The 27,288-nt window shown below is 37.9% G+C and overlaps 5 protein-coding genes across 10 annotated transcripts; 4 read left to right on the forward strand and 1 right to left on the reverse strand.

Annotated features, from left to right (window-relative positions):
• Nucleotides 1–3,369: 3,369 nt before the first annotated feature.
• LOC103959735 (probable inactive histone-lysine N-methyltransferase SUVR2) lies at nucleotides 3,370–10,233 on the forward strand. 2 transcript variants are annotated; one of them, XM_048567716.1, is made up of 12 exons: nucleotides 3,370–3,508; nucleotides 4,679–4,718; nucleotides 5,302–5,537; nucleotides 5,654–5,698; nucleotides 5,822–5,938; nucleotides 6,031–6,412; nucleotides 6,662–7,866; nucleotides 8,066–8,331; nucleotides 8,455–8,521; nucleotides 8,629–8,679; nucleotides 9,539–9,635; nucleotides 9,858–10,233. In XM_048567716.1, the coding sequence occupies exons 3-12, from the start codon at nucleotides 5,355–5,357 to the stop codon at nucleotides 9,884–9,886; spliced, it is 2,442 nt and encodes an 813-aa protein (XP_048423673.1). In that variant the 5' UTR covers nucleotides 3,370–3,508; nucleotides 4,679–4,718; nucleotides 5,302–5,354; the 3' UTR covers nucleotides 9,887–10,233. The 2 variants fall into 2 exon arrangements, with proteins under 2 accessions (XP_048423673.1, XP_009370375.1); XM_009372100.3 differs by lacking the exon at nucleotides 3,370–3,508 and adding an exon at nucleotides 4,236–4,357.
• On the reverse strand, nucleotides 10,202–11,824 carry LOC103961320 (glutathionyl-hydroquinone reductase YqjG). The gene is made up of 3 exons (XM_009373866.3): nucleotides 11,111–11,824; nucleotides 10,574–10,823; nucleotides 10,202–10,486 (listed from the first exon to the last, which is right to left on the reverse strand). Exons 1-3 carry the CDS (start codon nucleotides 11,791–11,793, stop codon nucleotides 10,292–10,294), a joined length of 1,128 nt encoding a protein of 375 aa, XP_009372141.2. The 5' UTR covers nucleotides 11,794–11,824; the 3' UTR covers nucleotides 10,202–10,291.
• Nucleotides 11,818–16,731, forward strand: LOC103959710. 3 transcript variants are annotated; one of them, XM_048567732.1, is made up of 10 exons: nucleotides 11,818–12,372; nucleotides 12,493–12,588; nucleotides 12,685–13,112; nucleotides 13,440–13,647; nucleotides 14,032–14,202; nucleotides 14,439–14,539; nucleotides 14,843–14,911; nucleotides 15,018–15,058; nucleotides 15,157–15,260; nucleotides 15,703–16,731. In XM_048567732.1, exons 1-9 carry the CDS (start codon nucleotides 12,205–12,207, stop codon nucleotides 15,219–15,221), a joined length of 1,347 nt encoding a protein of 448 aa, XP_048423689.1. In that variant the 5' UTR covers nucleotides 11,818–12,204; the 3' UTR covers nucleotides 15,222–15,260; nucleotides 15,703–16,731. The 3 variants fall into 3 exon arrangements, with proteins under 3 accessions (XP_048423689.1, XP_048423697.1, XP_048423691.1); XM_048567740.1 differs by having other exon boundaries at nucleotides 12,685–12,950; XM_048567734.1 differs by lacking the exon at nucleotides 15,157–15,260.
• Nucleotides 16,732–17,865: 1,134 nt separating this feature from the next.
• Nucleotides 17,866–19,360, forward strand: LOC103961312 (acid phosphatase 1; the record flags this gene model as incomplete). The annotated part of the gene is given in 3 exon segments (XM_018650889.2): nucleotides 17,866–18,314; nucleotides 18,426–18,652; nucleotides 19,030–19,360. Coding segments are annotated over 3 exon segments (840 nt in total), but the record flags the coding sequence as incomplete, so codon positions are not given.
• A 2,157-nt stretch (nucleotides 19,361–21,517) lies between these two features.
• LOC103959719 (protein PHOSPHATE STARVATION RESPONSE 1) lies at nucleotides 21,518–26,863 on the forward strand. 3 transcript variants are annotated; one of them, XM_018650500.2, is made up of 9 exons: nucleotides 21,518–21,773; nucleotides 22,615–22,666; nucleotides 22,778–23,425; nucleotides 23,541–23,772; nucleotides 23,860–23,936; nucleotides 24,036–24,075; nucleotides 24,886–24,943; nucleotides 25,966–26,035; nucleotides 26,341–26,863. In XM_018650500.2, exons 2-9 carry the CDS (start codon nucleotides 22,625–22,627, stop codon nucleotides 26,704–26,706), a joined length of 1,533 nt encoding a protein of 510 aa, XP_018506016.2. In that variant the 5' UTR covers nucleotides 21,518–21,773; nucleotides 22,615–22,624; the 3' UTR covers nucleotides 26,707–26,863. The 3 variants fall into 3 exon arrangements, with proteins under 3 accessions (XP_018506016.2, XP_018506032.2, XP_018506031.2); XM_018650516.2 differs by having other exon boundaries at nucleotides 21,519–21,773; nucleotides 22,770–23,425; XM_018650515.2 differs by having other exon boundaries at nucleotides 21,521–21,773; nucleotides 22,615–22,692; nucleotides 22,770–23,425.
• Nucleotides 26,864–27,288: the final 425 nt, after the last annotated feature.

Raw genomic sequence — 27,288 nt, forward strand, 5'->3', positions numbered from 1 at the left:
AGGGCCATAATGGAGCTAAAGTTTGATACCCCTCTTTAGTATGCATAGAGTAAGAGTTAACTTATTTAGGCACGTGTCTTTTGTATTTGTAGCCATTTTGGCCGTGTTTGATCATCTATTTCTTTATAAACACAAAAGGTGTCCGAAGTTGTCCGAAAAAAATTAAATTTTAGAGAATACGAAGACATGTTTTGTCGTTAACATTGTTTGGTTAACCTCGGTAACCTTAGTTTTTAATAACTCCTTTGCTCGTATGAGTATCTCGCTTCTGCCCTCTTGTACCGTGAAACCAAATCCAAATCTAACTCAGTTTGGTCCCATAATTACTTTGATATGCCTCATTAATTTGATGTGTTTGAGATCATATCGTTGTTAGCAAAACTAAATTAAGCTGTTTATTGAATTCAAGTTACAGAATATTTATTCAAGTCAAATTACAAATTTCGTTTGGGTTCATTATCTGATTTGATTCTTTTGCTGCAAAACCTGGACTTTGGAGTACACTGATTGGATCATTTTTGACCCCGTGCTTTTGCATATATATATTGGTTTGACATTCTGACTGCAATTAAGAACGCGTACATTTTTCAATATTTGATAAGCTGTACTCGCATGCCATGCATAGTGTGTGTGTGTGCAGCACAGCAGTGGCCTGATAGTTTGCAGCACAGCAGTGGCCTGAAAGAAGATCGTGTCGACATGGGAATTAGAGTTTTAGTCTCTAAAGTGATTGTGTGAGCAACAAGATTGTTGTTGCCTCTACCCTTTTGCTTCACCAATTGAGATATAACACGCTTCTATATATAAAGCATAGACATAAAATTTAAGTTTTCCTTCAACTTTTCTGTATATTTAGCAGATTGAGTGCTTAATTAATCCAACCACAATTTGCCAAATTTCAACGTGAATATAGCAAAACTTAGAGTGAATAGTGTTTTCTAGTGTGCGTTGAATGGTAATTTGGGGTTTTCGAAGTTTGTTTGTGACCTAAGATACATTTTCGGACAGGAAAGGATGTGACGAAATAAACTGTTACCTTGCCACTGCATAAGATGGATTTTAGGCATTTAAGGTTGTTTAAACTTTAGCGGTTCAAATCATATTTTAATATTTTGAGTATTTTTATTCTCTATATGTATAAAAAGAGCACCTCAATTTGATAAATCATTCGAAATACCTAAGATTGTCTTTCTCTAATTAAGAACTAGCAATTGTACATATGCTATGTATGTGCTTATTAAAATTTTGAAAATAAAATTTCCAAAAAGAAAAATGAAATTGATAGGCATGTTAAAGAAGACATTGTGAGAATACGCGCAACACACGCAAAAAAAAAAAAAAAAGACAGGCTGCAGCGGCAAGGTGGCACTCTAATCCGTTTGAAGGTTTTAACACACGAAGAAACTCATATGAAGAAAGTCGACAGGCTTCCCAGAAGAAGCAAAAGAGGAAATATTCAGAAGCATCAATGCATGGTTAATGATCGTACCCTTTAGCATTGTACAGATCGATTAATGATTCACTAAAGCTTACATCCTTTGCTTAGTCAACAAGAAACAGATTTTTGAGATTTTTTGTTTCCTTTTCTCCTTACTCTTTTTAGGGATTACTAGCATATCCATGATTATGAACACAATCCGTCGCTGCTTTGACTAAAAGTTTGAGAAAATGCATCCTTGATACCATACAACGAGGGTTATATCAGTTTTCTTTTTAGCTCTTTATGCACATCACGTAATTAGAGAGATAGAAAAACTCATTTACGCTATTTGCCTTTTGCTGACCAAATATTTGAGTTATAAAAGAGTGACAAGTACATCTCACCATAAACCTTTTCTTTGTCTCAAAAAACTGATCTAGTAATTAACAAGAGACGATGTTACTAGCACTATAATTTAATAATAATATTTTTTCTTGTATGCCTCAAGTTTGACTTCCATGATCCACAAATAGTGAATTCGATAGTTAATTATCAGGTATAAACTTTGAAGCATTAATCTTTATCTCAACCTGATTCCTTCAAATTTTCTATTTTTCCTTTTCTTGTTATCTCCGCCATGTTAAGTCATATTTTCTTTTTTTAAATCCCAACTCACCATGAATTCTTTGATTTTTTTTTCTCATTTTCTTCCAATGATTAATGATATTTGTTTTTGGTACTATAACAATTGTTGTTGTTTGTTATTGTTAACTTGTTGCTGAATGTATTGATCTCACTTGATTTTTTTGCCCTCTAGTTGCAGAGCCTGTTGGTGGTTTTTTTGGAGGCTTGACGTTTTCCCTTCAATCAAAGATGGAAATATGGTATGACACCTCTCAATTTTAATTATTATATGCGCTTCTGTATTTATCAAAAAATCGAAAGATTTAGTAACGTTGGACTCTCAAGTGTCGACATTTGGCGAAAGCCATAAATTTCCTGTTAAGCTGCTATGTTTTGTTGTATGATGGCATGTTATTTCACAGAAATATAACTGTTATTCTCAAGGACAACCTTTATTAGCAATCTCCTCGGATCCAGATGAGTCTTCTTCTGATGAAGACATGGATGATAAATCTGATAACGGGTTCCTACAGCTACAAGAGGCAAATAACATCTGCCTTGCAGCTTACGGAGAGGTTATGACAATGGCTATCAACGCAAAAGCTTGCAAGATGAGCCTTCCACCACTCGGTTCAATCGAGGATATCCAACAAATGTTCAAGATCACTCCACCTTCACCCGGAATGAAAGTTGAATCTCCGCTGAGCGTGCCATTCTTCTTTTTTCTCCAAGGTTTTTGATAACTACTATGGTTGATGCGGTGAGATTTCCTAAGCTTGCCATGTCATTTAAGTTATGTTTGAGATTGCTTATAGAAAGACTGAAAACGCTCGATAAATCCGACAAAAGAAAAAAAACTAAGTACTTTCTTTTTCATCACCTTCATATCCATGCTTATGTTGTCGGTTGTCTCCTTCCCTCACCTTCATATCCATGCTTATGCTTATGTTGTCGGTTGTCTCCTTCAAACAAACTCTTCCTATCTGATTATTTTCTTATATAAAAGAGGATATAAAGTGCAAGGGTTATGACCATTCTGTACCATGCAATGCAGGTTATATGGATTGAATATGTTGAAGTAAAAGATTGCAAAGTTGACGACGACGATGACATTCAGTCAGGAACAATGAATTCACACCTAGCATTCAACGCTAAGCACTGGGTTAATATTTTGTCATCGATTTGCAGGAGAAGATGTGCCAACCGTAAAATTTCTTTTATATCCTTGTTTTTTTTATTTATTTATTTATTATTTATTTATTTTAAGAGGATTAATTGGTGGTTTCGCCACGGCAGTCTATCATTCTAGGGCAGAAAGACTTATAGAGGCATTTCAGGCTCCCGTGACCACCATCACGCTATTCCCCAACACCAGAAATCGATCCCAAGACGTGTCGTGTGAAGTATGGGTGTGGAATTCGTCTTTAACCATCAAGTCACCTCCGTCTTTTATATTTCATCATGGTAATATATAGACTTCCATAAACTCGGCTTTAATATCTAAACATGGCATTACTAATTGGCCACAAATGGAATTTTGTGCGTTATTTTTAGAATTTGATGTTGTAGCACTCAATTGTTTTAGCGAGCAAACAAATTACAAGTAAAAGTATTTTTTATTTATCACTAAAGTCTAGACCTTTGTACAATTGTTGTTTTTTCTTTTGTTCGAGAGATTGTTATGCCTGATAAGATGATATTTTCTAAAGTACTCTAATTTAAATTGAATGACATTCAAATTTGACTGCAAATAGAGTAGGCACACAACCTTAGGTTATTGGTCTAACCCACAACGTTGATATGTTGATATAAAAGATCACCTGAATGCAATCATCAACAAAACTCCCGTTCGGAAAAGACTATTCTTTCTAATTAGAGATAAAATGTTTGATTTAGTTAGTAGTTAGTTACCTTCTAATCTGTTTTATTATGTGTGAATCTACCATCTAAGAAATTGATGTATACAAAAAATAAGTATTACTCTTGTAGCACGGAATAAATTTAAATCTTATTAATTTTCTAATCTAATAAATTTATCGTCTAACAAAATTAAAAGAAATTTAGAATTTTACCATTCAGGGGCATGATAGCACAGCTGCCACAACACATAAACTAAGTTATCAAATTCTGAACAAAATATTTCAGACGTTCGTGTACTCGCCCCCAGGACATGACAAGTGTTCACGCAGTTACACGTCCACTGAGAGTGAATAGTGGGTAAGCGACAGAGTGAATAGTGGATAAAATCGGATCAAATTTCAAAAACCCTAATTCTAAACACTCTCACTCCCCCCAATTTCTTCAGAAATGCTGGTAAGCTCGCTACCCGTATTTCAAATTTTTGGTTTTCAAAAACAATTTCGATCCTTGAAACCTCTCCGTTTTCCAATTTCGCGTTTCTTTTTGGGGGTTTTCCGAAGCATTTTTCTGCTCTGTACAGTACTTTCCGGAAACCTTTTCAAGTTCTGGGTTCTGGGTTTTCATTCGCTATTTCTGGGTACATTGATTGAAGCTTGCTTGCGCTTTTGGTTTTAGGAGTATATTTGTGGAAATTCTGTTTGATTACTGAGAAAATGTAGGTCAAAGAAAATATCTTGTGGTTTCTTACACTTGTTGTTTTTGGGTGATTTTCAGGTGTTGGTAGACTGAATCAAGCTCCAAAGCGGTTTTCTTGGTAAGATTTTTGTTATTATTAGTGCTGTACTTTGCATGCATGTAGATTTTGTTGCTTCAGGTTCTGTTTTTGTGAGCTCTCGCGTTCTCTCTCTCCCCCCGTATGGGAGAGAGAGGAGGGAGAGTTTTCTGTGTTCATTCTATAGATACCTGAACTAATGTTAGTCTTTTGGCCCTTTTGATGGATGTGTATGTACGATTCGGTTTCATATTGACTTCCTCTGGTGCTTTTCTAGTAGAAACATAATATTGTTTTCGAATTTCCAAATTGGGGCTCTTTAGTTTATGCTGGAAGGGTGCGAAGTGAAAGATGAAATTAGCATATATACAACTAGGAACTATCAGTTAAATCTGTTATCATCTGTATGGATTTTGAAAGACTGTTGCTTGTGTAGTGTTTTAAAGATATTGGAACATCTGATTGTTGTTGAGTGTCACGGTGAAACCTCTAATACTTTTATGTCGATTGCATTTTTGGTTTCAAGGGTTCATGGTGGTAGCCTTTCTATTGTGTAATGAACTAGCATATCTATTTTTTAAACTCCTATTTGGGCATCATTTCTCATTTTTGTTGGAAAATGTAGGTACATTTTGCATTGGGAAGCTCACAGTTGAAATAAGTGGTGAGCGGACAGTGATGGCGCCGAATCCAAGAGTGAGCGCAGCCTTTAAAGCAATGGCAGAGCTTGGTATTAATGAAAAACAGGTCAAACCAGTGTTGAAAAATCTCTTAAGATTATTTGACAGAAACTGGGAGCTGATTGAAGAAGAAAATTATAGAGTTCTTCTAGATGCTATATTTGACGCGGAGGATACTCAGGTGTATTTCTTTTCTCTTTGGTCAGGCATTCTTTATTCCATTTCCATTCTCTTTATCTGTTTGCCCTCTCTCTGTCTCTCTATTTATGTCTTTTTGATTTTGATTTATTCTGTTAGGGGGTGGAAGAGAAGGAGGAGAAGAAGAAAAGCAAGAACTATGATGTATGTAATTTGAATTATGTTGGTTCTGTCGCTCCATTTCTTGTTTTTCTCAACCTTGTGGCTATAGTTTCTGACATATCTGTTGCTGCATTTCCTGACATATTATGTCCTGTTACCTATCAGGAGGAAGATATGGAAGAAGAGCCTCAGCTGCGTCGTGAACCTGCTCGTCCCTCGAAAAGAATACATTCAAGTGGTGATGAGGGTTCATCACAGAAGAAGAAATCTACAAATGCTGATGTATGTACACCTAACTCCCTTGCTTGTGTTTCACACATTCTCACCCTTTTACCTATATCTGCTAACTTACCTTTTGGTCTATTATATTCTAGCCAGAGGATAATATGGGGGAAGCATTGACACAGCCTCATCAACCTGAACGCCCCCTGAAAAGGTTGCGAAAAACTCATGGGGGTCTACTTTCACCATCCCCAAGTACCTGCAACTCTATGTTGCCACGGGATATTACACGGTCACCTGACTCAAGGGCTGAATTGCAGCAACCAGTTTCACCCCATCTGGGTAACAAATATAAGGGCAAGCAACCAGTTGTGTCTAATCCCTTGGCACAGCGTGGAAAGCGAAGTACTGAGTCAGGCATCATTTTTTTGCCGAAACAGAGGGTTGATTCTCATCAATTAATGAAGCCTAAAGATGAGCCCTTCACTGATGACATGGCACAAGATGAGGTTCCTATAGCAGTCATCCTTCCAGGTACTTTGTTCGCCTTATAGTATGCTGTCATTGATATCTCACGTGATGGATAGTTGGACCCAGGAACCAAAATAAACCACTTTAACCATGAATTAAATATATCTATGAATGCCAATTTTAACATAAAAAATAATACATTGTGGAATAAACTTTTTTGGGTATTATAACACTGGCATAAACTTTTATGGGTAATTATTATTACCTTCAATGATCTTTTTGTACAATAATTTTTGTTTTGGTCTTTTGCAGATCCCTCAAGTAAAGAAAACCCTCCAATCCAAAATGGTGCAACTCGGGAACAAAATAATCAAGAACCTGTGGCAGCCCAGGAGAGAGAAAGTACAAGAAGTGATATCATAGCTTCAAGTAATGAAAGGAATACGAACTTTGAGTTTGCAACCGTTGAAGAGGAATCTTCTAACTTAGAAGTTGCGTCTTCACCCCTGGGAGAGGTAAAGCTTTCATTCAGTTGCAACTCAGCTGTTGGACGACCAGATTTTCATATGCCTAAGCTAGATGCCGTCGTAAAATTGACGGAGGAAAAATATCTGCATTCATACAAAATCATTGACCCAAACTTTTCTCTAAAGAATCTGTTGGGGCACATGTGTGAGAGCTTCTTGGAACTGGGAACTAATTCCAATGGTGAATCACAGGATGGATCTATAAGTGTATCACCAAATCTTGATGCATTGAAAAAAACTACTGCTTGCGATTCTGTGCATGGAACTAAGGAATCTTTGAATGGGCCTGTTAGTATTGAATGCCCTACTGCCGTTACTGCTTCTCAAGTTCCAAGACTACCCTTGTCTTTGAATGGTGTTGGTGAATCCAGACAAGCAGGTGAGAGAGCTGATTCTAATGGTTTTGCTGAGGTTGATAAGGAAGGTGAACTGGAAGACTCTCGTGGTCTGGTTGTTGTACAACATTGTGATCTACCTTCTGATGATTTAAGGAGTTATCATGACATAAATGACATAACCAAAGGAGAAGAAAGAGTCAAAATACCATGGGTAAATGAAAAAAACAATGAATATCCACCATCCTTCTTCTATATCTCCCAGAGCCTTGTTTTCCAAGATGCTGCTATTAACTTCCGCCTTTCTGGTATTGGGGACGCAAATTGCTGCCCAACTTGCTTTGGTGATTGCCTATTGGCGTCTGTACCTTGTGTTTGTGCATCTCAGACTGAGGGGGATTTTGCTTACACGCGAGAAGGCCTTCTAAACGATGATTTCTTGGAAGAGTGTATCTCTATGACTCGCAACCCTCAACAACACCGTCCTTTCTATTGTAAAAGCTGCCCACTTGAAAGAGTCAAGAATGATGATTGTTTAGAAACATGCAAGGGCCACTTAAGGAGGCAATTTATTAAAGAATGCTGGAGCAAGTGTGGCTGCCATAGACAGTGTGGAAATCGAGTAGTCCAGAGAGGCTTAAATTGCAAGTTGCAGGTTAGAATCTATTCAGAATGCTCTTTCTGATTATTGTTAGTTGATGGAGTGGGGTATTTGTTTTCTTATTGATGTAAATCTTGTGCATAAATTGTTCATGGGTTTTAGTGGTTATATTCTCGAAAGATAACATGTCAATACAAGGTTTTTGTCTATAATACTTTTTGTAACACTTTGTTTGATTTGCGCTGTATTCCAGGTATTTTTCACTTCTGAAGGAAAAGGATGGGGTCTCCAAACCTTGGAGGACCTGCCGAAAGGTGCCTTTGTGTGCGAGTACGTTGGAGAGGTTTTAACCAGCAAAGAGTTACATGAGAGGAACATTAAAAGCTCCAGAAGTGGCAAGCGTCCCTATCCAGTGCTACTGGATGCAAATTGGGCTTCCAAAGCAGATTTGAGGGATGAAGAAGCTCTCTGTTTGGATGCTACAAACTATGGAAATGTTGCCAGGTTTATTAATCACAGGTAATGCCACTTCGTTGTTTGCCTGTACTTTTGGTTTAGTCATGACCTCCATTCATGTGATACTTTATGCTTCTTTTACTAACATATTTACTACTGTGGGATCTCTTTTGCATATTATGCTAGATGTCTGGATGCAAACTTGGCTGAAATCCCAGTTGAAGTGGAGACCCCAGATCATTGCTATTATCATGTATGGAACCTTTGATCCTTCGTTTGCATAATTATAGCTATCTACTTTGTTGTACACATAATTCTTCAAGGTACCAAGTATAAATATTGTTATGTCGTCTTGTGCAGCTTGCCTTCTTCACAACAAGAAAAGTAAATGCCTTGGAAGAGCTTACTTGGGTGAGAAATTTTATCTTATAAGTTTTAGCATAATCTGAATGAATTTTTTATTAATCATTTTAAACACGAATGAATCATCAATGAAAGAGTTATTTATTTATTATTTATTTTATTCTGTGGGTAGTTAAAATGCTGAAACTCTTAGGCGGCTTTGGAAGTTTATTTCTTGGTTTAGTCTTGTATTTATAGAGCCAAGTCTTACCATGATCTTTTATCAAGATAAAACCCACTGTAATTCCATTTCAATCAAATGTTTTCATTTTAAATTTCACCAAATTGATGAGTTGTAAAAGTTTTTTTCTGATTTTGGTTTCATAACTAATTTTGGTAATGGTGCTCGATTGGTTATGGGAATATGTACGTTAAATGCCATATCTACAAGTGATCTTCATTACTACTTTTTATAGTTCAATTGACTTCACGAAGCCAGTTCTACTTCTTAGAAGTTGTACGGTGAATTGATTTTCGGTAGAACCATTTATCTATTGATTGTGAAAGGCCTCATTCTCATTGAAATAAAAATGCATAAAGGAGAACGGTTGATTGATATGGTTTAGTGAAACATACCTGATGCGCGAGTACCTACTTTGAACTTACCACCACACAACAGATTGATGTATCCAAATATGGTCTGCTGACTTGAGCTTATCCCGAAGACAACACTTAGCTTCATCCTTTAAAAATGTTCAAGCACAAAATGATACCTTAGTACGTCCAGATCAATTTCCTATTTAGGCTGCATTACGTGATACTATTGTATAATTTTGGTGACGGCCCTGGATATAGATATAGTATTGTATAAATGACTCTTTGGATTTATGTGCCCCTCTTAACTGCACTATTCGGGATGCTTTTGCAGGATTATGGCATTGACTTCGACGACCATGATCATCCTGTTAAGGTGTTCCAGTGCCTATGTGGCAGCAAATTCTGCAGGAACATGAAACGTTCAAATAGTAAGTGTATTTTCCATTTGTGCCCCTTGCACCAAAGATGCACATCCCTTGTTTGTCTGCGATGATCATTTTCTAGCCCAACTTATCTCAATACATGGTTGATATTTATTAGTCCGAGTTCAAAGTTTCATCCGATTTCATCAATAACTGGGGCACTCTTTGATTGTTCTTGTAATCACATGTTGCTTCTGATGCTAACCTTTTCTCTTCTACTCGCAATAGGATCTAGATCTGCATCCATTGCAAGGTGAACGCCGGGAATGTACCTCAAGTAATTTATGTCAGGGGTCAGTGCGTCGACAGTTGGTAGTATCTCAAGCGTAGGTGCAGAATCAAGCCGAGGGTAGATCTTTTGGATTTTTGTACAGGGTTTTATACATATATGTCCCATTTGGTGCCTTTATGCCATTGATGGTAAATTTTTGGTCAGACACTGCCCGCATGCGGTGTTTGCAGAGGCTAGCGGTACTGCTTAAATGACTAGTTCTATATGGCTGCCAATATGGCGATGCTATATAATGCATTTTCCTCGGTTGCATTTTGCGTTGTGTAAATGGAAAAATATGTACTCGGAAATGCCTATATGCTATCTTTATAATCCTGTCTGGTTCACCAAAATATACAAAATACACATCTGAACTGAGTTGTTGTATGGCTCAAGAAACATAGAGCGCCGCTGCGCTGTTGCCTTGAAGCAACAGCGAGTCCCTGTTGTGAGGTCTTAAGAGGACTTCATGCTCGGATCCGGCGGGCATGACGGGTTGAATGCTGCCCGGATTAAGCGGAAAAAGGGTTTTGTAGTACCCTTCCATAATTGCAGTAAAATTGCAAGTTTCTGCGACCTCCGGAATCTGCAGAAAAACACCGAACTCTCATCAGTGCTCGATAAAACAAAACCAGTAACTTCGTCGGAGTGAAGGTTCAGAAGGCAGCGGTACCTGATAAATCTCACGCGTGTAAGCATGAAGGTTGGGATACTCGATGAGCTTATTCTTGGTGCATTTGAACAACACGTTGTAGACGAGATCGAACCGGATTAACGTGGTGAACAAGCAAACGTCTGCAAGTGTGAGTTCGCCTCCGCACAAGTATCTCGAACTGCTTAAATGATCCTCGATCGTGTCCAGTGTATCGAACAACTCGTTCACCGCCGTGTCGTATGCTTGTTGAGACTGAGCAAACCCACATCTGCGAAAATCGGCACAAACTGTAAGAGCAAAAACGGATGCAAACGCAAATAGAACCGGTTTCAAACTTTCAATAAAAAATAGAACTTAACGACACTAAACAATTGATAATCGGTTCAATTCGTGCATATTTCCCTACTCAAAAGTGAATTAAATGCAGACGTGAGTTAAGTCAGTCGTTTTTTTCTTCCACCAAATTCGAATCACCATATACGATCACAGTAGTTTAGAAGAGTAGTTTATAGTCGAAACAACAAAGAATTAGAGGATTAATTAGTAACTAATTACCTATAAACTCCGTTGTTGACGTTGGGGTAGATTATGCTATTCCACTTCTCAATTTTCTGCTTCAATGGAGCTGGCGAAAGATCCAAACCCGGATTACGAGCCAACTCATTGAGTCCCGAGTTGAACAATTGGATTATATCATAGCTCTCGTTGCAGACCACTTCTTTCCTCTTCGAGTCCCAAAGCATCGGCACGGTGGACCTTCCGTCATACCCTCCCGCCCTGGATTTATACACCTCCTTCAGAGTTTTGCATCCGTTTGCTTTATCCGGGCCGGGGGCAATGGGATTCGGGTCGGAAATAGCGGAGTTGCTGAATTGCCAAGAGCCGTCGAGACCCGGGGCGGCGATCGAGACCGGAACGGCGTCGTCGAGGCCCTTGAGTGCCCGGACAATGAGGGTGCGGTGGGCCCAGGGGCAGGGGAGGCCCACGTAGAGGTGGAGGGAGGTTTGGGACTGGCGGGGGATTTGGTTGGGTAAGGCGCGGAATTTGGAGGGTGGTCTGGTGTAGCCGAGGGTGGGGTCGGAGGGGGCAAGCTGGGACATCATGATGCGCCACGTGGAGTGCCAGGCGGTTCGGACGGCGGAGATGAGGAGGCCGGGCGGGAGGGACGGGCCCCACAGGAGCTTGGTGACGGAGGAGAGGAGGGAAGTCGGGTCCGGCGGTTGGCTGTTGCTGGACATTTTAGCGCTGACGTGGCAGATGCTGGGTTTGTGTTTGGTCCGTCTGGAGGTGCTGGGTTTGTGGAGTGGCGGAGTTGGGAGGTGGGGGGAGATGAGCAGGGACATCTTCGAACTGCTGGGTTTCCAGTTCTGATCGAGGAGGATAAGTACCCTCTATACGACACGTCGTTTGTAATCAGCGTCATTGTCCGCGCTCGAACTGGGTAAAACGGCGTCGTGCGGTCCATATGGAGAAAAATTGACATTTAGAGGGCGGGAAAATCACAAACCCAAACAGCCAGACGCCGCCGCTCCACCTCTTTGATGAAATTGACAATCGTATCCTCCAATTCGTATTTCCATTGAACATTTACATTGGAAGAGCTTGGGTAGTTGAGTCTTTTGGGCTTCAGAGGCGGAAGGAAGAAGACTATGGGTTGGAGGCACCCACAAATCTCCATGGAAGAAGTCGTGAATCTGATCAAAGGGTTCGTAGATATACTGATTCTGCTTTCTGGGTACCAATCGTCTGGTCAAATTGCCCACTGGGACTCTCACAACGTCAAGAAAGCATTCCAATGGGGCCTCTTCTTTGAGCAGGTCAAATTTTCACTACTTTTTCGCAATTTATTTCGTTTAAGTAACAAGGGTATCTCTGAATTCCATTGTTCTTTCATTTGGGAACCGAAAGATGAGATCTTGTTTCGGTGTTATTATCAGGTTTTCGGAAGTTTTAGCTCAGATGATTATGCGAATTCTGTGGAGGAACTTGATGCAGCTCTATCTGAAATGACATCAGCTGCTTCTTTCCCTAAGGTTTAGTTTTGTAAATTTGTGAAGATTTTTGTTTTGACACCTTGAATGTTTTAAGTGAACTTGTTTGTTAAGTCATAGTTATTTGTGATAAACCAGGGTCTTGCTCATCTGTCGTCTGCTAATCTTGCTAAGGCACGGCGCTTTGTATTAGAACATCTCATTCATACATTGCCTTTGAGGGATGTACATCTAAGAGCTTTGCTGACGGCAACTGTGGAGATGGATCTCGAGGAGCTATCGGAAACTGAGCATGACTTTCTGAATGCGTACTTCAACAAGTTGAAATTGCAGAACACATCGCTTGATCAAAGAATTGCACCAGCTACAACGACTGAAAATTGTGGCATTGATGGTTTCACAAGGTATGTGGTCCAAGAGATCTTGAGGAGGTGGTCTACTGTGTCTTTCATAACATCGGTTGAAGCAGGCTTAGATGTTCTTTCTCAAAGTGTCAGACATAGCAGTTGGAGCGAGTTTGATGATAACTTGCTTAAGGGACAACTAAAGCATGAAAATGCTCCAGAGTAAGTGGGATATGTGTGTACAAACTTGTATTTTGGGGAAGAGTTAGTAATGTGTGTGAGTGAAGTGAATTGTTCCCTATGCGTACCGCATGGTGCGAGGAGTTATAGTAGAGTCGTTTACTATATGTGTCTGGTTTAAGGAGTAAGTGGCTAGTTTCTTGGTAAAGGTAGTATGTCTGCCATAAATTCGTTTTCTAAGATGCAATTAGTTGAGTTACGCGTTTTTTCTTTTATATTTCTAGAAAAGTTTGCATGCAAAATCAAAATATTACTGTTGGATTCTCGATGCTGGGGCCTGAACTGAATATCTTGTGGCTCCTTATTCAGGATTGTAGAGTGGTTGCTTGGTTCTATGACATGGAACCGATGGAAATCAAAGAATCTCTCTTATTTTCTTGATAAGAGAACTATTCGGTTGGTGTCAGGTGCCAGTATGATATTTGCAGCCCCGAAGATTCAGTGGGTACAGATTTTTGAAAGGTTAAATTTGAATATTTCAGCAGGAAGCAGTGATGACGGTCTGTGCGAGACAATTGTAAGTTCAGTTCAAGAAAGAAATTACCAACTTAGACTGAATTCTTATTTTTACTTTTATAAATCCCTTGAACGATTGATTCTCTCCGACAATAAATATTCCTTATTTTCAAGGTTGCCTGGTTATGTGCCCTAAGCTTGTATACAATTAACATCTCCCCTGCATGTGCACAGATGGCATACCATGCAGTTCTTTCATAAGAGAGTTTTTGGTGCCTAATAATATAGTCAATTTCTATCTTAGGAATAAACTGTACTCTTGTTTCTTATCCTAGAAATTTTTGCCCCTTGCACATCCTACAAGACAATGTCAAACTATGAAACTGGATATGTTAACTGACTTTACTCACAATAATAACTGAATGCTTTTCCTCTCTTGAATCAGGAGCTCTTGTTACTAGGGTGTATTACAAGCAGATGGACTTCTCTAATTGAACATTTGATGTCAATTTCTCATGACTACAAAAATATTTTAGAGCAATATAATGAAGTAAGCAACTTACTTCATGGAAGATCTACAGATCTTAAATCTAAACAGGAAGCAACATGTACAAAGGTACAATATTAAATACTTACAAGTATACGTATGTGTGCGTGTGTGTGGTGTACACTTGTACACGTAAAATTTGCTATGCATGCCATTATTAATTACTTTCTTTTCGTGTCCTTTTTGCCCGCGTGCCTGAGTGTCTGCTACTCTGCAGCTTTGGGATTTCTCTGTTCTTCATTGCTGGTTCATGTTTTGTCTTCCTTGCATTTCTAATCATGGGTGTCTTATATGTGTGAAACTAGGGAAGTGACATTCTCGAGTATTTGAGTGGATTTCTGGGAAATCAGATGCATCAGTTGTGGAAAGTATTCCCAGTTCTTGCAGCCGTTGCAATTCCTTCCTGGTATATTCTTATACATTCTCTGAAATGCTTGAATGTGCTGTGGACTTTGAATTAATTTTGGAATATGAACTGAACCGAGTCATATGTTTTGAATGGTTTTAATTTCCCCCCTTTACATTTGTTTAGTTTAAGCGCCTTTTTTATTTTCTATTGAAATAGTTTTAATAAGTACATATCCATTAATAAGAATGACTGATTGTGATATCTTATATGACATCGTAAACTAGTTTAGTTTTATGGAATTTTTATCACTTGTTTTCAAGTGTGTTTTGTAAATGAATTATGCAATACTTTTTACTGCAGGTCACCCTTGTTTAGACTTTACTTGAGCGAAATTCAGATTCAGTTTCAAGGAGATTTTTCAACAATGAGGTTTTTCTATTTTAACTCTTCTACTATAATATTTGCCCAGATGTATGATTGTCGCGAGACAATAATTCTGTTACAGTCAGAAATTCACACACACTTTGTTTTGCAGATGCTGCAACTGTGCTAATGACAAGAAGGAGCACAATGACTGTAAGTATATTAAATTAATTGAACAGTCGTCCCCTTCCCTTTTCTCTTAAAATAATGCTTAAAGGAAGTTCTAGAATTAACTCGTAACTTAATTCCAGGTGAACTTGCCGAGAGAATTTGGTGCCTTTACATTTTTCATGTCAATGGCTCTCACGTAGCCTGAAGTCGCCGATAACTGTTTAGAAATATTTGCTAGTCATCTGTAAGCATATTTATCCTCCATGCAAATCTGAATATTTTCTACTCCATTAATCATTTATTGCTCGTTATATGAAGTGTTAGACAGATTAATTTATGTAGGCTTAGATTTATGGAACTAACTATATAAGTTGAAATCTAATAAATCCTTTGAAGTTGGAACGAAAGAAAATTTGAAAGGAGTATTTTCTTTTTTGGTTTGGGGAACTTGTGACTATTCTAAATGCAGTAGTGTAACTGTGTAAGTGTTATATTTTGCTCAGATATATGCTTTGTATGTAAGCACAATTTTGCTTAATTATTTGTTTTAATCATCTTGGTATCGAAGATCTACACGACACAATTTTTGGTGACTTTGTGGGGCCTTTTGTGACCAACCATGTGATGAAAACACTATATGAAGTTCACAGAAAATGATTAATAAGTTTACTCTATTGTTCTTGTAGGTATGATATGGCCGGTGTGATACCTTGGGCACAAGAGTCGATCTCATTCCACTTATATGCTTCCAGGAACTTTCGCCGTCAAGCTTCCTTTGAATCAGAAGCAAAAAAACAACAGATAAGAAAAATCAACTTTTTTCAAAAAGTGCTTTTCTCCCTTTACTGACATTACATCACTTGAGGCAAGTCATCAATTCCTTCTCAAATCTGGGTCCTATAGGACCTGGAATAGTGTCAAAAAAAGTTTATTTGATTGTTGATTGTAACGTTTATCCACTCCGACCAATGAGAATGCGACATGTTGTTGATGATGCCTGCTAGTGGGAATTGTTACTTGAAAGCTTCATCTGTGGCTTTACCTGTTTCTAGTTACACCATCATTCTTGCTGCTTCCTTTTGCTTCCAGCCATCTCTCTATAAAATGGCACACGGTCAAGGTGGAGGAGGAATTAAAAATATGAAAGTTTCTAGCATCTCTGTCTGTTGGAAAATCCAGTGTTTGAAGCCATTGAAGAGAATCGCAAGCGCTGGGTCTGAGGTCAAGCTTGTTGGCAATCAAAGCAGTGCATCCTCAATGGGTTATTGCCGCAGTTCATATCTTTTGAGGCAGTTGTTTTGGAAGCTGAAATCACAATGGAAACAAGGTTTGGGATGGCAAAAGAGCTACAACCGGTACAGCTATGATCTTCAGAGCTACTCTCTCAACTTCGACAACGGGTTTGATGACCATCGCTCATAGTTTCCGTTACCGTCCACTCAACAGAGTAAATTTTACAGAAACCATTATAGTACATGGACACTTTTTTTCCTTTTAAGATGGATATATTTTCGATTTACTCGATTCTATATATTCATGCAACTTAGATTTACCATGAGAGTTGGCAAATAACAGCATGAACATTTTGTTTCATTTTCGATCTATTTTGCTTCTTTTCAGCGAGATGAATGTTGGAGAAATAATTTCCGCATACTTTAAATGTTGCGATTTCTTATCATTTAATGAGTGGAGCAAATATTATTATTCTTGCAATATTTCTACTTTTGATTGTTAAAAAGATAGTGAATTCCACAGATAAGGTTTGGGGTCCACTGTTCATTGCCATGTTCGTTTTGTATTCAATTCCAAGATCACTGCCATTAACAAACTCGACCTATTTTTGTTTCCATTTGGAAAGGAAAGTGACCTAAAATTGTGAGGATCGTTATGTGTTTATCCACATTTTGTTTTGCTTAACTTCTTTCTACCAAAACTTCATGTTTTAGCATCCGTTGATTTTTATAGATGTCGAGTAACTAAGGGTGAGACTTTAGCATCCGATCAGAATCTCAATTCGACTTGGGAAGAAATCTTATCCTATCACCGGGATAAATTACCTCAAACATAATAAGTGAAACACTCAGATAAAGATATATCACCGATTACACTCAAAATTTTTCCAAACTTAGAACAATGATAAGGTAGAAGAACCTTTAACTTGAGGAACTCGCATAATTATATAATACTTTTCCTTTGTGCCATTGGATGTTTTGTTTTCCACTTACCTTGTCCCAAATTTGTAATAATTCCTTGGAAATTCATGAACTATGATGAGCCTGCTCACAAAGCCCAAATGACGTTTAAATCGATGGCTAAGATTCATTGATCAATAACTATGCATGAAATGCTAATTAAGCTAAATTACTAGAATTTTATTTATTTTTCATTATGTAAATAATATTATGAGAGAGAAATTGAACTCAGGACTTTGAGTGTAGTGCAAAATAAACGATTACAAACTAGGAAACAAATTTATGAGTTGTGAAGCATAAATTAGCCTTTCTGTCCAGTTGCCCATTACATATATTCCTTAGTCCACAAATCAGTTTGCTAGCCATGAAACTTAATTGATCACACCATGTGATCTAGGAGCAAAAGGCCATGCCAATCCATGGCCCCACACCCCATGCCACCCCTAAATTATGTGCCCTAAATTCTTGAGACTATTTTTTGCTCACCACTCTCAAGTGACGGTGATGCTCACCACTTAAATTTTGAGATCTATGTAGTGGATAGATATAAATCTCAAAATTTAAACTCATCAAACAGTAATAAATAAAGTGATGAACATTATCATCACTAGTGGGCAATGAGAAAAAAAATGCACCCCTTAATTCTTTGCTTAACCCCTTCCCTATCTATCCTCACCCATTTTCTCTCCATCTCCACCTGCTTTCTTTCCACCACATCCAAATGGGAAACTCATAGGATTTCTAATTTTTCTCTCAGGCTCGGTGGTTGCAGCAACAGCATATTGGAACATTTTGAAAACCCAAAAAGCTGATAGCGTTGAATTGGGAGACGAGTTGAAGAAGTACTGTGAGAGTTGGAGGATCAATGTTTAAGTGAACAGCATTAGAGGGTTTGATGTTGCACCCCAAGAATGTGTTGGGTACATTAAGAAATACATGACGTCTTCTTAGTACAAGGCTGACTCACAGAGGCCCTGGAGGAGCTGTCACTCTCTACTTAGCAGCAGCTGCTGCACATTGGAGGGTGATGGCAAGGATGCTTGGATTTTTGATGTCGATGACACACTTTTCTCCACCATTCCTTACTGCAAGAAACACGGTTTCGGGTAAGTCACATTTGAAGAGCCGTTCGTGAGATTTGAACTCTGGGAACTCTTTTAACGAGGTGGAGACTGGATGTCACTGACGTACTTTTGCTTTCGGAAAATTCAAACTAGGGGAGAGAAGCTGAATGGGACTTGTTTGGAGGCATGGTTGAGAGAAGGCAAGGCACCAGCTCTTGAGCACACACTGAAGCTCTTCCATGAGATCAAAGATAGTGGATCAAGATCTTTTTAATCTCTTCAAGAGGGGCAAAATTGAAGCTCATCAAGTGTGGATAATCTCGTTGGATACCATGGATGGACTGGTCTCATATTAAGGCATATATGGAAATATCATCACGGTTTCAAATCCATATTTTTCATAGTTATTTTATTCTTAAAGGAAAAAGATGGATGAATCAATTAGCGTTTCTGTAAGAAGCACTTTTACTCATAAGCGTTTTTGTTACAAGTGCTTTTGTTATAAACATGTACAGGGTGTAAAGTGCTTCACGAAGAAGCACATAGCAAATGCTTAAGTAGAAATTAAATGCTTCAACGACCTAAAAGCACTCTTAGTTTTCTTCGCCAAACATTATTAAAAGCACTTTTAGGGCTTTCATAAGCAGTACCTTGCTTGATAAGAGAGATCTGGTTTCAATTTCATGCACTTGTGTGCAATGCAGGGGTCTTATTATTGTGTGTAATGCAGATGTAACCCTTGAACTCACTTGATAAGAGTTCAAGGAAGTGCAAACATACAAGTCTGAGGCAAGGCATAGACTGATCGATGAAGGTTACCGCATATTGGGCATCATTGGAGGCCAGTGGAGCAGTTTTGAGGGACTTCCCATGGTAAAAAGGACATTCAAATTACCCAATAACTCCATGTACTATGTATAGCATGAGAAATTTCAATGCATGCATTGCTGTGAAAATTCTACAATATACCGGCGTATGAATGCAATGGTGCAGTTGAGGACTGAATTTGTGTTCCTTAACCTAAACATTCCAATCTAGCTATTTAAAAATACGGTGCATCACATACACTGGTGTAATGTAGAAAGACTCATATTGTTGTTCCTTTTTCTTTGTGTATTTTTGAAGTGGCCAAACACATGATGCTCTAAGTTTCAGTACTTTCTAATCCTCTGCATAAAAGATCCGTGATTTCAGTGAATCCTGCCACCTTCTACAAGTTAATTTTTTCCGAGACATGTAGCTCGAGTGGTTGAGAACAATTTATCTCGCATCGAAGGTCTTCCACACAAATCTCTGCCCCTCAGTATCACTTGAATGAAAAATATATCCACGTTGTTCCCTAAAACAAAACAAGTTTTCCTTTGTGCTAATCATAGCATTAGGGTATAATTACTTGTTGGAATTGGATTCATGATAGCTTAATCGGGTACGTACACGTAATTGTATATTCACAGTCCTACTTCTTCAAGAAATTGTTTCCAAAACGGCAAAGAAAATGAAAAGCCCATGGATATTCATATTCTCATTACCAACTTAGGCATATATTTATTTTGAAGGTTTTTTATTGAAATCGATAGAAGTGATCTTGAATTTTTTCACCATCAATTATTTTGGTCATTGTGTGAAAAATCTTCGTTAAATAATGAACCAATTTAATAAACAATGAGCCAAAATGATATAACAAAAATTAAGGGTATTTTTGTTATTTTGGTTTTTATTTAACAAACATTTTCACTAAATCTCATAGACCAAATAAAGACTTATGCCAATTTCAAAGATCATTTGACTAAAAAATCTCTTTTCGTCGAATTTTAACTATAATTGTTATTAGAATCCGAGTCGTCCGATGCGTAGACTAATTGCTCATCACTTACAACTTTCATATGCTAAGACAATTACAAAACATAAGGGAGGTTTTGATTAAGACGTTATTAACATTGAAAATCTTCATATTAACAACAAAAACCCAATTTTATTATTGAAATGTACCATTTTATTTGGCTCAAGCAGTTTGACCCTTTAATTGCTGACTGTGTCCAGCATTCTAATTATCCTTATCCATCTGGTTTCTAACACGTTTACCAAAATTAAAAAATCTGGTTTCTTACCCGTTTCTACTCAAAATTTTAATGACCAGGTTTGGGTCCGAGGAGCAAGGACGCAATAGAAGGAATAAAGTATCTGATCGATGGCCACAAAATAAAAAAGTATGTAAGAAGTAAAACAGCATGTATGGATTTTATATTTCATAAATAATTCTCACTTGATGTGCCCTAATAGCCATAGGCACCTCTTATGAGAGTGGGATCTAGTGAGATTTAAGTATCTATGTTCTTGTAAAAGAAGTTTTATGAAATTGGACGTGGTTGGCCATTTTTATGTAAGTTTTTGGCGAGAAGCACCCTAAATACATAAGCACAATAATGTTAGATGGTGTTTTCGTCTTTATATTTGCCCCAATATTTTGTTTGGGTCTGTGTGTTTCAAATTTGATCAATTTGGTCTTTATATTTGGCTACTTTAATGTACTTCAATGTTTCAAAGAGCTACGTGTACACAATAACGTTTACACTAAACATGAATTCCAAACGATTAAAAGGTGAAAACACATGAATCAAACAAATCAACTAGCAAGGTCGAGTGAGTTGGTACCACACCCCTTCTCTATTGCACCCAAATTTAAATTCTATTGTCCCATAAATTATAATTGATTAAAAGGAAAACTAATGAAAAAATGTTTGAAAACTTTGAGATTTAACGAAAATGACAAAACAAATGGTAAAGTGAATAGTATCAGGATTGATTTTTAGTGTAAAAATGTGATTTTTCATTAAAGTAAACAGTAACAGAAGTTTTTCATTAAAATTCTCTTGATTAAAATTATTTTGTCAAATCGACCAGGTAAAAGACACAAAGAAATACGTAAATGTATTGTAGTCAAATCCGAGAACATACAAAACGCATGAAAAGTATATAAAACATAAAAGAGGTAAAAAAGGTAAAGAAAGTTGATTAGTTAAATGTCTCGTCTCCCTGGCCATATTTGGCCTTTGGGCTACTCCGAAGAACATTTTTAGCTTTTCAACCCTAAAACAATCATAATCATCATAACGCTGAAACACATGCCCCACGTGCACCTCGCCCAGATATTTTCACCGCCCGCCTATTGCAGTCCTCCCTCACGTGGGCCCGCACGTATGCCGGTGGAGGACGTGTTTAAACGCATCACTAAGGCTGCGTGGAAAAATCCTACTGTTCCTTAAAACGCAGAGAGCCCCCAAAACACCAAAGGAAAAAAGGAGGCACAAAAACCAAGCGCACTCGCGTGACTCGTCACCGTTCAGTTCCCTTCCCTGCCCCATCTCGTTCTTTCGCTCGCACCGCCGGTGACGGAATTTTAAACACCCGCCTGTTGTTCTAGACGTGTACTCCGTTGTCATCCTTCAAATTCCTGGTTTCGGTTCGATTCTGCGCGAATTGGGGCTTGCATTCGAGATTCAGGTGCGTATTCGATATACCCTTTTGATAATTTTGGGGCTTTTGGGTAGAATTCGGGGATTTTTTTGCTCTTTGTGATGCCCATTTGGCGTTTTGATATATTTTTTTTTCGAATTGGTATTGTTTGGAGGAAATTAATTTGGTTTTCGATGGATATTGTGGTTTGTTGTTGATCAATTTTGGTGCATGTGTTGGTTTGGATGTCTAGCAATTGTATTCCATGGTGGGGGTGTAATGTTGGAGCTGTTTTGTGACTGTAATGAATTGCATGCCTTGATGAAATTTGATTGCTTGAGCTTGTAATCAATTGCTTTGTGATTTAGTTTTCGGGGTTTTGCGTGGAGGGTACATGGTAGAATATAGGGATATAGTTGAAGAATGCTTCTAAAATGTGAAACATTAAGTGTGAAGTTTCTATTCGGTAATTGGTAACTTAAGGTTCTTCGTAGACTTTTGTTTGATTGACATAAGTTGGATTATTTTCCGGGGCGTTTCAGAGTGGGACAAATAAGGGCTTTAGTGCTGTCCAAATGTGGACTTTTTATTGTTTTATGTAGCATTAAAACCACCTAATCAACTGCCTCATTGAAAATGACTATTAGGAAAGCTTTTTGGATAAGTTCGTTCGGATAGTAGGGTTGTCCCACTCATAGTTTTAAGTGGCTCATTTAGTCAGGGCTTAGAATGGTATCCATTCAGGGCACTGCAATGTAATTCTACACTCATTCCTGTGGGTTCTTTTTGTGAAATCATTTTCATGTTTCGGGGAAAGATTTTATCATCTTCATCCTAACAGATGCTTGTTGGTTTTGATTGTATCTTGCATTTATTGTTATGTTTACAGGCGAAAATTGATGACCCCTTTCAGTGGTTTTGCTGTCAATGACAAGCAAAAGGTGTGCTGTCAGTAAGATTTAAGTTGGTAGGTATCATCACTATCACAAGCTAAGCTAATAGCTCATGACTAGATTACTGATGCTCCCACTTTTCTGATTTTAGGACTATAGATGGAGGCACGCCCTGCTGTGTCCATCCGGAGATCAGCTGCAAAGCAGCTTACTCATATGGGGGTCCCTTCAGCAGTGTCTTCATCCTTACCAGTCCTTCCAACTTCTTTGGAAGAGACACATCCCAAGTTGCCAGACTCCCAACAGGTTTCCATTGAAAGAGAACTGATGACAAGACCTGTTGTGCATGCTGGTCACTTAACCTCCAACAGTGGAGTAGTTGGTCACATATTTTCATCATCATCGGGATTTTCAACAGATCTTCACTACTCAACTCTTTCACCTCATGAAAAACAGCCAAAAAACTCTCCTTTCATTTCTCAGTCATCGAGTTCTGCAGCTTTGCCATTACCGCATTCTCCTCATTCAGGATTTCTTCAGTCAACAGAATCTTGTCCTTATCCCAAAGAAAACAGTGGTTCCTGGTGTACAGATCCACTGCCAGGTTTCCTTGATTTTCCTGTAAATAACCATATCGAGAATAGTCAAATAGAGAGCAGTAGTTGTAGTGGCATAATGGCTGCTGATGAATTTGTTAAGAGACATGATTGGCAGGAATGGGCAGATCAGCTAATTACTGATGACGATGCTTTAACTTCTAACTGGAATGAGCTTCTTGTTGACAACGTTACAGATCTGGAACAAAAGGTTGAGATATTCTCATAGGGTTGGTCCATGATATACATTTGCTAGTTTGATGAAATTTATCCGTCATTATTATCAAAATAGAAACGCCAATTTAGTTCTTATTATGTTGTTTCAGATGAAATACCAGGCTCCCAAACCGTCTTCAAATTTTTCGGTTCAGCAGTCCCAAGTTCATCAGCAACAACCCGCTTCATCTGGGGAAATCATTCCTGCTTCATCTAGGGAAATCATTTCTGTTACTGCTCCTTCTTCAGCTAATAGTGCCACTGCCAAGGCACGCATGCGTTGGACGCCTGAACTTCATGAGGCCTTTGTGGAGGCTGTTAACCAACTTGGCGGTAGTGAAAGTGTGTAACTCGGAATTCCTCTGGCTTTACTGAATTCTTAGCCTAAGATACAAACTTCTAACTCAACTGAACTTTTACTTCTCACAGGAGCAACTCCTAAGGGTGTGCTAAAGCTCATGAAAGTTGAAGGCTTGACTATCTATCATGTGAAAAGTCACTTGCAGGTACACTACCTCCTTTAGCCGATAAATAGTTTCCAATAGAAACTCTGTGAGAGATAGAGAGAGAACTTTTTTTTGATCGGAGATCATTTTGAATTGCAGAAATATAGGACTGCTAGATACAGACCAGAGTCATCTGAAGGTATATAGCTAATGCTTCCATGTATATACATGCGTAACTGTATATGTTTATTATGTAGATATGTGTATGCAACTATGCATGCATAATTGCATAAATCTATAGAGAATATGTTGATTGTATTTTGCTCTATTTATGCTCTTATTATTATATAATGCATCAGCCTCTTTGGTATGATATTTTTGTGCGGGACTGGTGCATAAAACAAGACTTATACAAGCACCAAACTTTTTTATAAATAAACAGTCTGATGCGAAAATTTTGTTCTCTTGGAAAATTATATTTCTTGTCAACAAAATAATTTTCTGTTCTTTGGTTCTGGAGATAGTGTGGTTGAGAAAGTAATTGTGATCTTTACCAGTGTTACTCCTTTTCTTTTTATACTGTGTTTCTTGTTTTTGATGCTGTCAAATGAGAAATTATTTTGACTTCTTTTCATACCCAGCTGCCCAGAATTTGACTTGCACTTTTTGTTAGTCTATTCACCATATATAAGTTGATTTTCCAAGTCTCAGAACCTTTCCCCTAGCATCTCTAGAAGGCTATGCTTTGGTGAATATTTGAATTCTCATTATTCTTTTACGTTTTCATACTAGTGATCTCAGTATTTTTCTTAGTCTATTCACCAGTACCGTACAGGTTCCTCAACATGTCATCCTATGAGGTATTTTGGTGCTGAAATCCTTGTTTTAATCTCCTTGAGTGTCATGCTCTATCCTTGAGACTTTGAAGTTGGCATGGATTTGCTTACCTCATTTTTTAATACCTTACGTAGTTAGTTAATGTGATGTGTTAATAAACATTCTTTTGTAGGCGCCTCGGAGAAGAAATTGACTCCAATTGAAGAAATGACGTCTCTTGACTTGAAAACGTAAGTGAATTACTGATTAATTATTTAGACCTATTGGTCCGATGATTGTGAAGCAGCACTTTTCATGTGGTACTTGTTTTACATAATCATTGCAAGGTTGCAACATCCGATGATACACCTTGTGGTTATCTAGTTACTGCTAATAACATATGGCATTCCCATAGATAAAGTCTTTAGACTATACTTTGTGGATTTTGAATGAAAAGAATGCTGCTTGATGTGGATAGGAACTCTTTCTCGAAAATATAATAAAAGGACAGAAAGATGATAACTTTACTGGAATTCTGTTGACCCCAAAGTTTCAGGATGATCTGCATAGGTTTATAATTAGCTTCTTTTATTTCTTTTGGGTGAGATAAACAATGTGTAGTTTGAAATTGGATTCACCAATTATTAGATATGGTCCCTGCTGCTCTGATGGGCAGTTGGAACTCAAATGTGCTGCTGCAGCATCAATAGATTTGCCACTGATGCTCCACTGTATATTAGCTAGCCATTGTTGTTTAGAGATCTTAGTTTCACATAAACAGAATGTCTCCTTGTATTATACTGCAACTTTAGTGTTTATCGCCGGGGTTAACTTGAGAGTTCCGAGTTGAAGGTTATTGTCGTTTAAGTGCCTTCCTGTCCACTTTTTAACAAGATTCATAGGGTTAACCTTAGTGTTTATTTTCACTGTTTAACCTCGTGGTGGTGGGATGATTAATAAAATAAAAGACCTTAATTGCTAACTTTAGCATTTGGAAGATGTTGACTATTGTTTTTTTTTTCTTTCCCAATTGTTTATAGGACCTAGAATCTGTTTGTATTTTTGATAGGACCAAGGCACTGTTAACTTTAGCACTTGGAAGATACTGTTAACTCCTCAACTATTTAAATGCAATAAGCCTGGAGTGGGTCTAATAAATTGCCCAAGGTTCACAAATGATTACCTATCGACTTGTTTTCTACCATCTCATTTTGTATTGTGTTACCATGTTCTATTTTTGTGAAACTTTGTACTCATTTGATTTGGGTAACAGCGGTATCGAGATCACTGAAGCTCTGCGACTGCAGATGGAAGTTCAGAAGCGACTGCATGAACAGCTTGAGGTATGAATTTGTTCATTGGAAAAGGATTTTTCTTTCTAATTGAGTTATCCTCATAAATATATTCTGAAGGTTTTGTTTATCTTTACCACCTGCTACTGCTGAGAAAGTTTGTGACAAACATTTATAGCCCTGTTGCACTTTTATGGCATTGGTCAAATCTGGAACCTCAAATTTATGTGTTCTTAAACTGTGGTGTACATTTCCGGGTTCTATTCATCTGTTTTTACTTTTGTTGGTTTAATCCTCCTGGGTTTCTTTTTTGCCAATTTTATGTGGTACCACCCATAACTTTCTTCTTTGTGCAGATTCAAAGAAATCTGCAGTTACGAATAGAAGAACAAGGGAAGTATCTTCAAATGATGTTTGAGAAGCAATGCAAGTCAGGTATTGACACGCTTAACCCATCATCATCCAATTTGGATGACCCCTCCGCTCAGTCTTCAGATGCAATGCAAGTTTGTCCCGACAAAAGTGAACCGGAGTCTTCCAGGTTGGAGCAAGGCGAGACTCAAACTGATCCAGTTAAAGCCAAACCCACAACATCAGGTGGTTCACAGGAACCGGAAGGGAAGCAGAAAGCACCTGAAATGGAAACTGTTCCCCAGAATCCCGAGCCAGATGTTGGTGAGGCCACTTCCCAACCTCCAAAGCGTGCCAAAATCAAAGAATAGGTTATAAATCATCTGTTAAATCAGTATTAGACTGACAAATCTTTTCTGATTTATAGGTGGTCTAAAATTTTAAGATAGGCATGTTTGCCCTTTGAAAGATCTGTGATTTTAAGATGGGCACTGAATAAATATTGCGAATGCAGGGTTTTTTTTTTTTTTTTTTTTTTTTTTTTTTTTTTTTTTTTTTTTTTTTTCTTTTCCTTCTGTGCAATTGATAATTTATAGCTAATTATTAGCCAAGTTTGATCCAAATGCAACTTTAAAATTTTCTGTCAAAAACAATTTCTTATTCGGACGCAAGTGGCTCTTTACTGTGCAAAGGGGTTGAGCTCTTAGAGCAAGTTCACCCCTGAAAAAATGCGCCAACACTTAGCCTATTTAATTCACTCAGTGAACAGTAATAGATCCTACATACACTGGCACCTAGTTCATTTAAAATATTATTAAATTTTTTATAAAACAATAAAAAAAAAGTTTTAATTTCGGGTAGGATTTTTAACCAATTTTGTCATGACACGTGTTAAATAAACTTAAAAAAACACACTAAATAAAATTATATAAACTCACCAAATAAACTTAAAA

The sequence above is a fragment of a genome, unplaced genomic scaffold (assembly GCF_019419815.1).
Source record: "Pyrus x bretschneideri cultivar Hongxiangsu unplaced genomic scaffold, Pyrus_bretschneideri_v1 Contig10, whole genome shotgun sequence".
Classification (NCBI taxonomy): Eukaryota; Viridiplantae; Streptophyta; class Magnoliopsida; order Rosales; family Rosaceae; genus Pyrus; species Pyrus x bretschneideri.

Bases quoted from the DNA above. Each gene is read 5' to 3' on its own strand.
- LOC103959735 (XM_048567716.1), top strand. From the start codon at position 5,355: ATGGCGCCGAATCCAAGAGTGAGCGCAGCCTTTAAAGCAATGGCAGAG. The intron at 6,413-6,661 runs GTACTTTGTTCG...GGTCTTTTGCAG, and splicing joins TATAGCAGTCATCCTTCCAG to ATCCCTCAAGTAAAGAAAAC. The intron at 7,867-8,065 runs GTTAGAATCTAT...GCTGTATTCCAG, and splicing joins GCTTAAATTGCAAGTTGCAG to GTATTTTTCACTTCTGAAGG.
- LOC103961320 (XM_009373866.3), bottom strand. From the start codon at position 11,793: ATGTCCAGCAACAGCCAACCGCCGGACCCGACTTCCCTCCTCTCCTCC. The intron at 10,824-11,110 runs GTAATTAGTTAC...CGATTTTCGCAG, and splicing joins GTCAACAACGGAGTTTATAG to ATGTGGGTTTGCTCAGTCTC. The intron at 10,487-10,573 runs GTACCGCTGCCT...GTTTTTCTGCAG, and splicing joins ACACGCGTGAGATTTATCAG to ATTCCGGAGGTCGCAGAAAC.
- LOC103959710 (XM_048567732.1), top strand. From the start codon at position 12,205: ATGGGTTGGAGGCACCCACAAATCTCCATGGAAGAAGTCGTGAATCTG. The intron at 13,113-13,439 runs GTAAGTGGGATA...CTCCTTATTCAG, and splicing joins AAGCATGAAAATGCTCCAGA to GATTGTAGAGTGGTTGCTTG. The intron at 13,648-14,031 runs GTAAGTTCAGTT...CTCTTGAATCAG, and splicing joins ACGGTCTGTGCGAGACAATT to GAGCTCTTGTTACTAGGGTG.
- LOC103959719 (XM_018650500.2), top strand. From the start codon at position 22,625: ATGACCCCTTTCAGTGGTTTTGCTGTCAATGACAAGCAAAAG. The intron at 22,667-22,777 runs GTGTGCTGTCAG...TTAGGACTATAG, and splicing joins CTGTCAATGACAAGCAAAAG to ATGGAGGCACGCCCTGCTGT. The intron at 23,426-23,540 runs GTTGAGATATTC...ATGTTGTTTCAG, and splicing joins TTACAGATCTGGAACAAAAG to ATGAAATACCAGGCTCCCAA.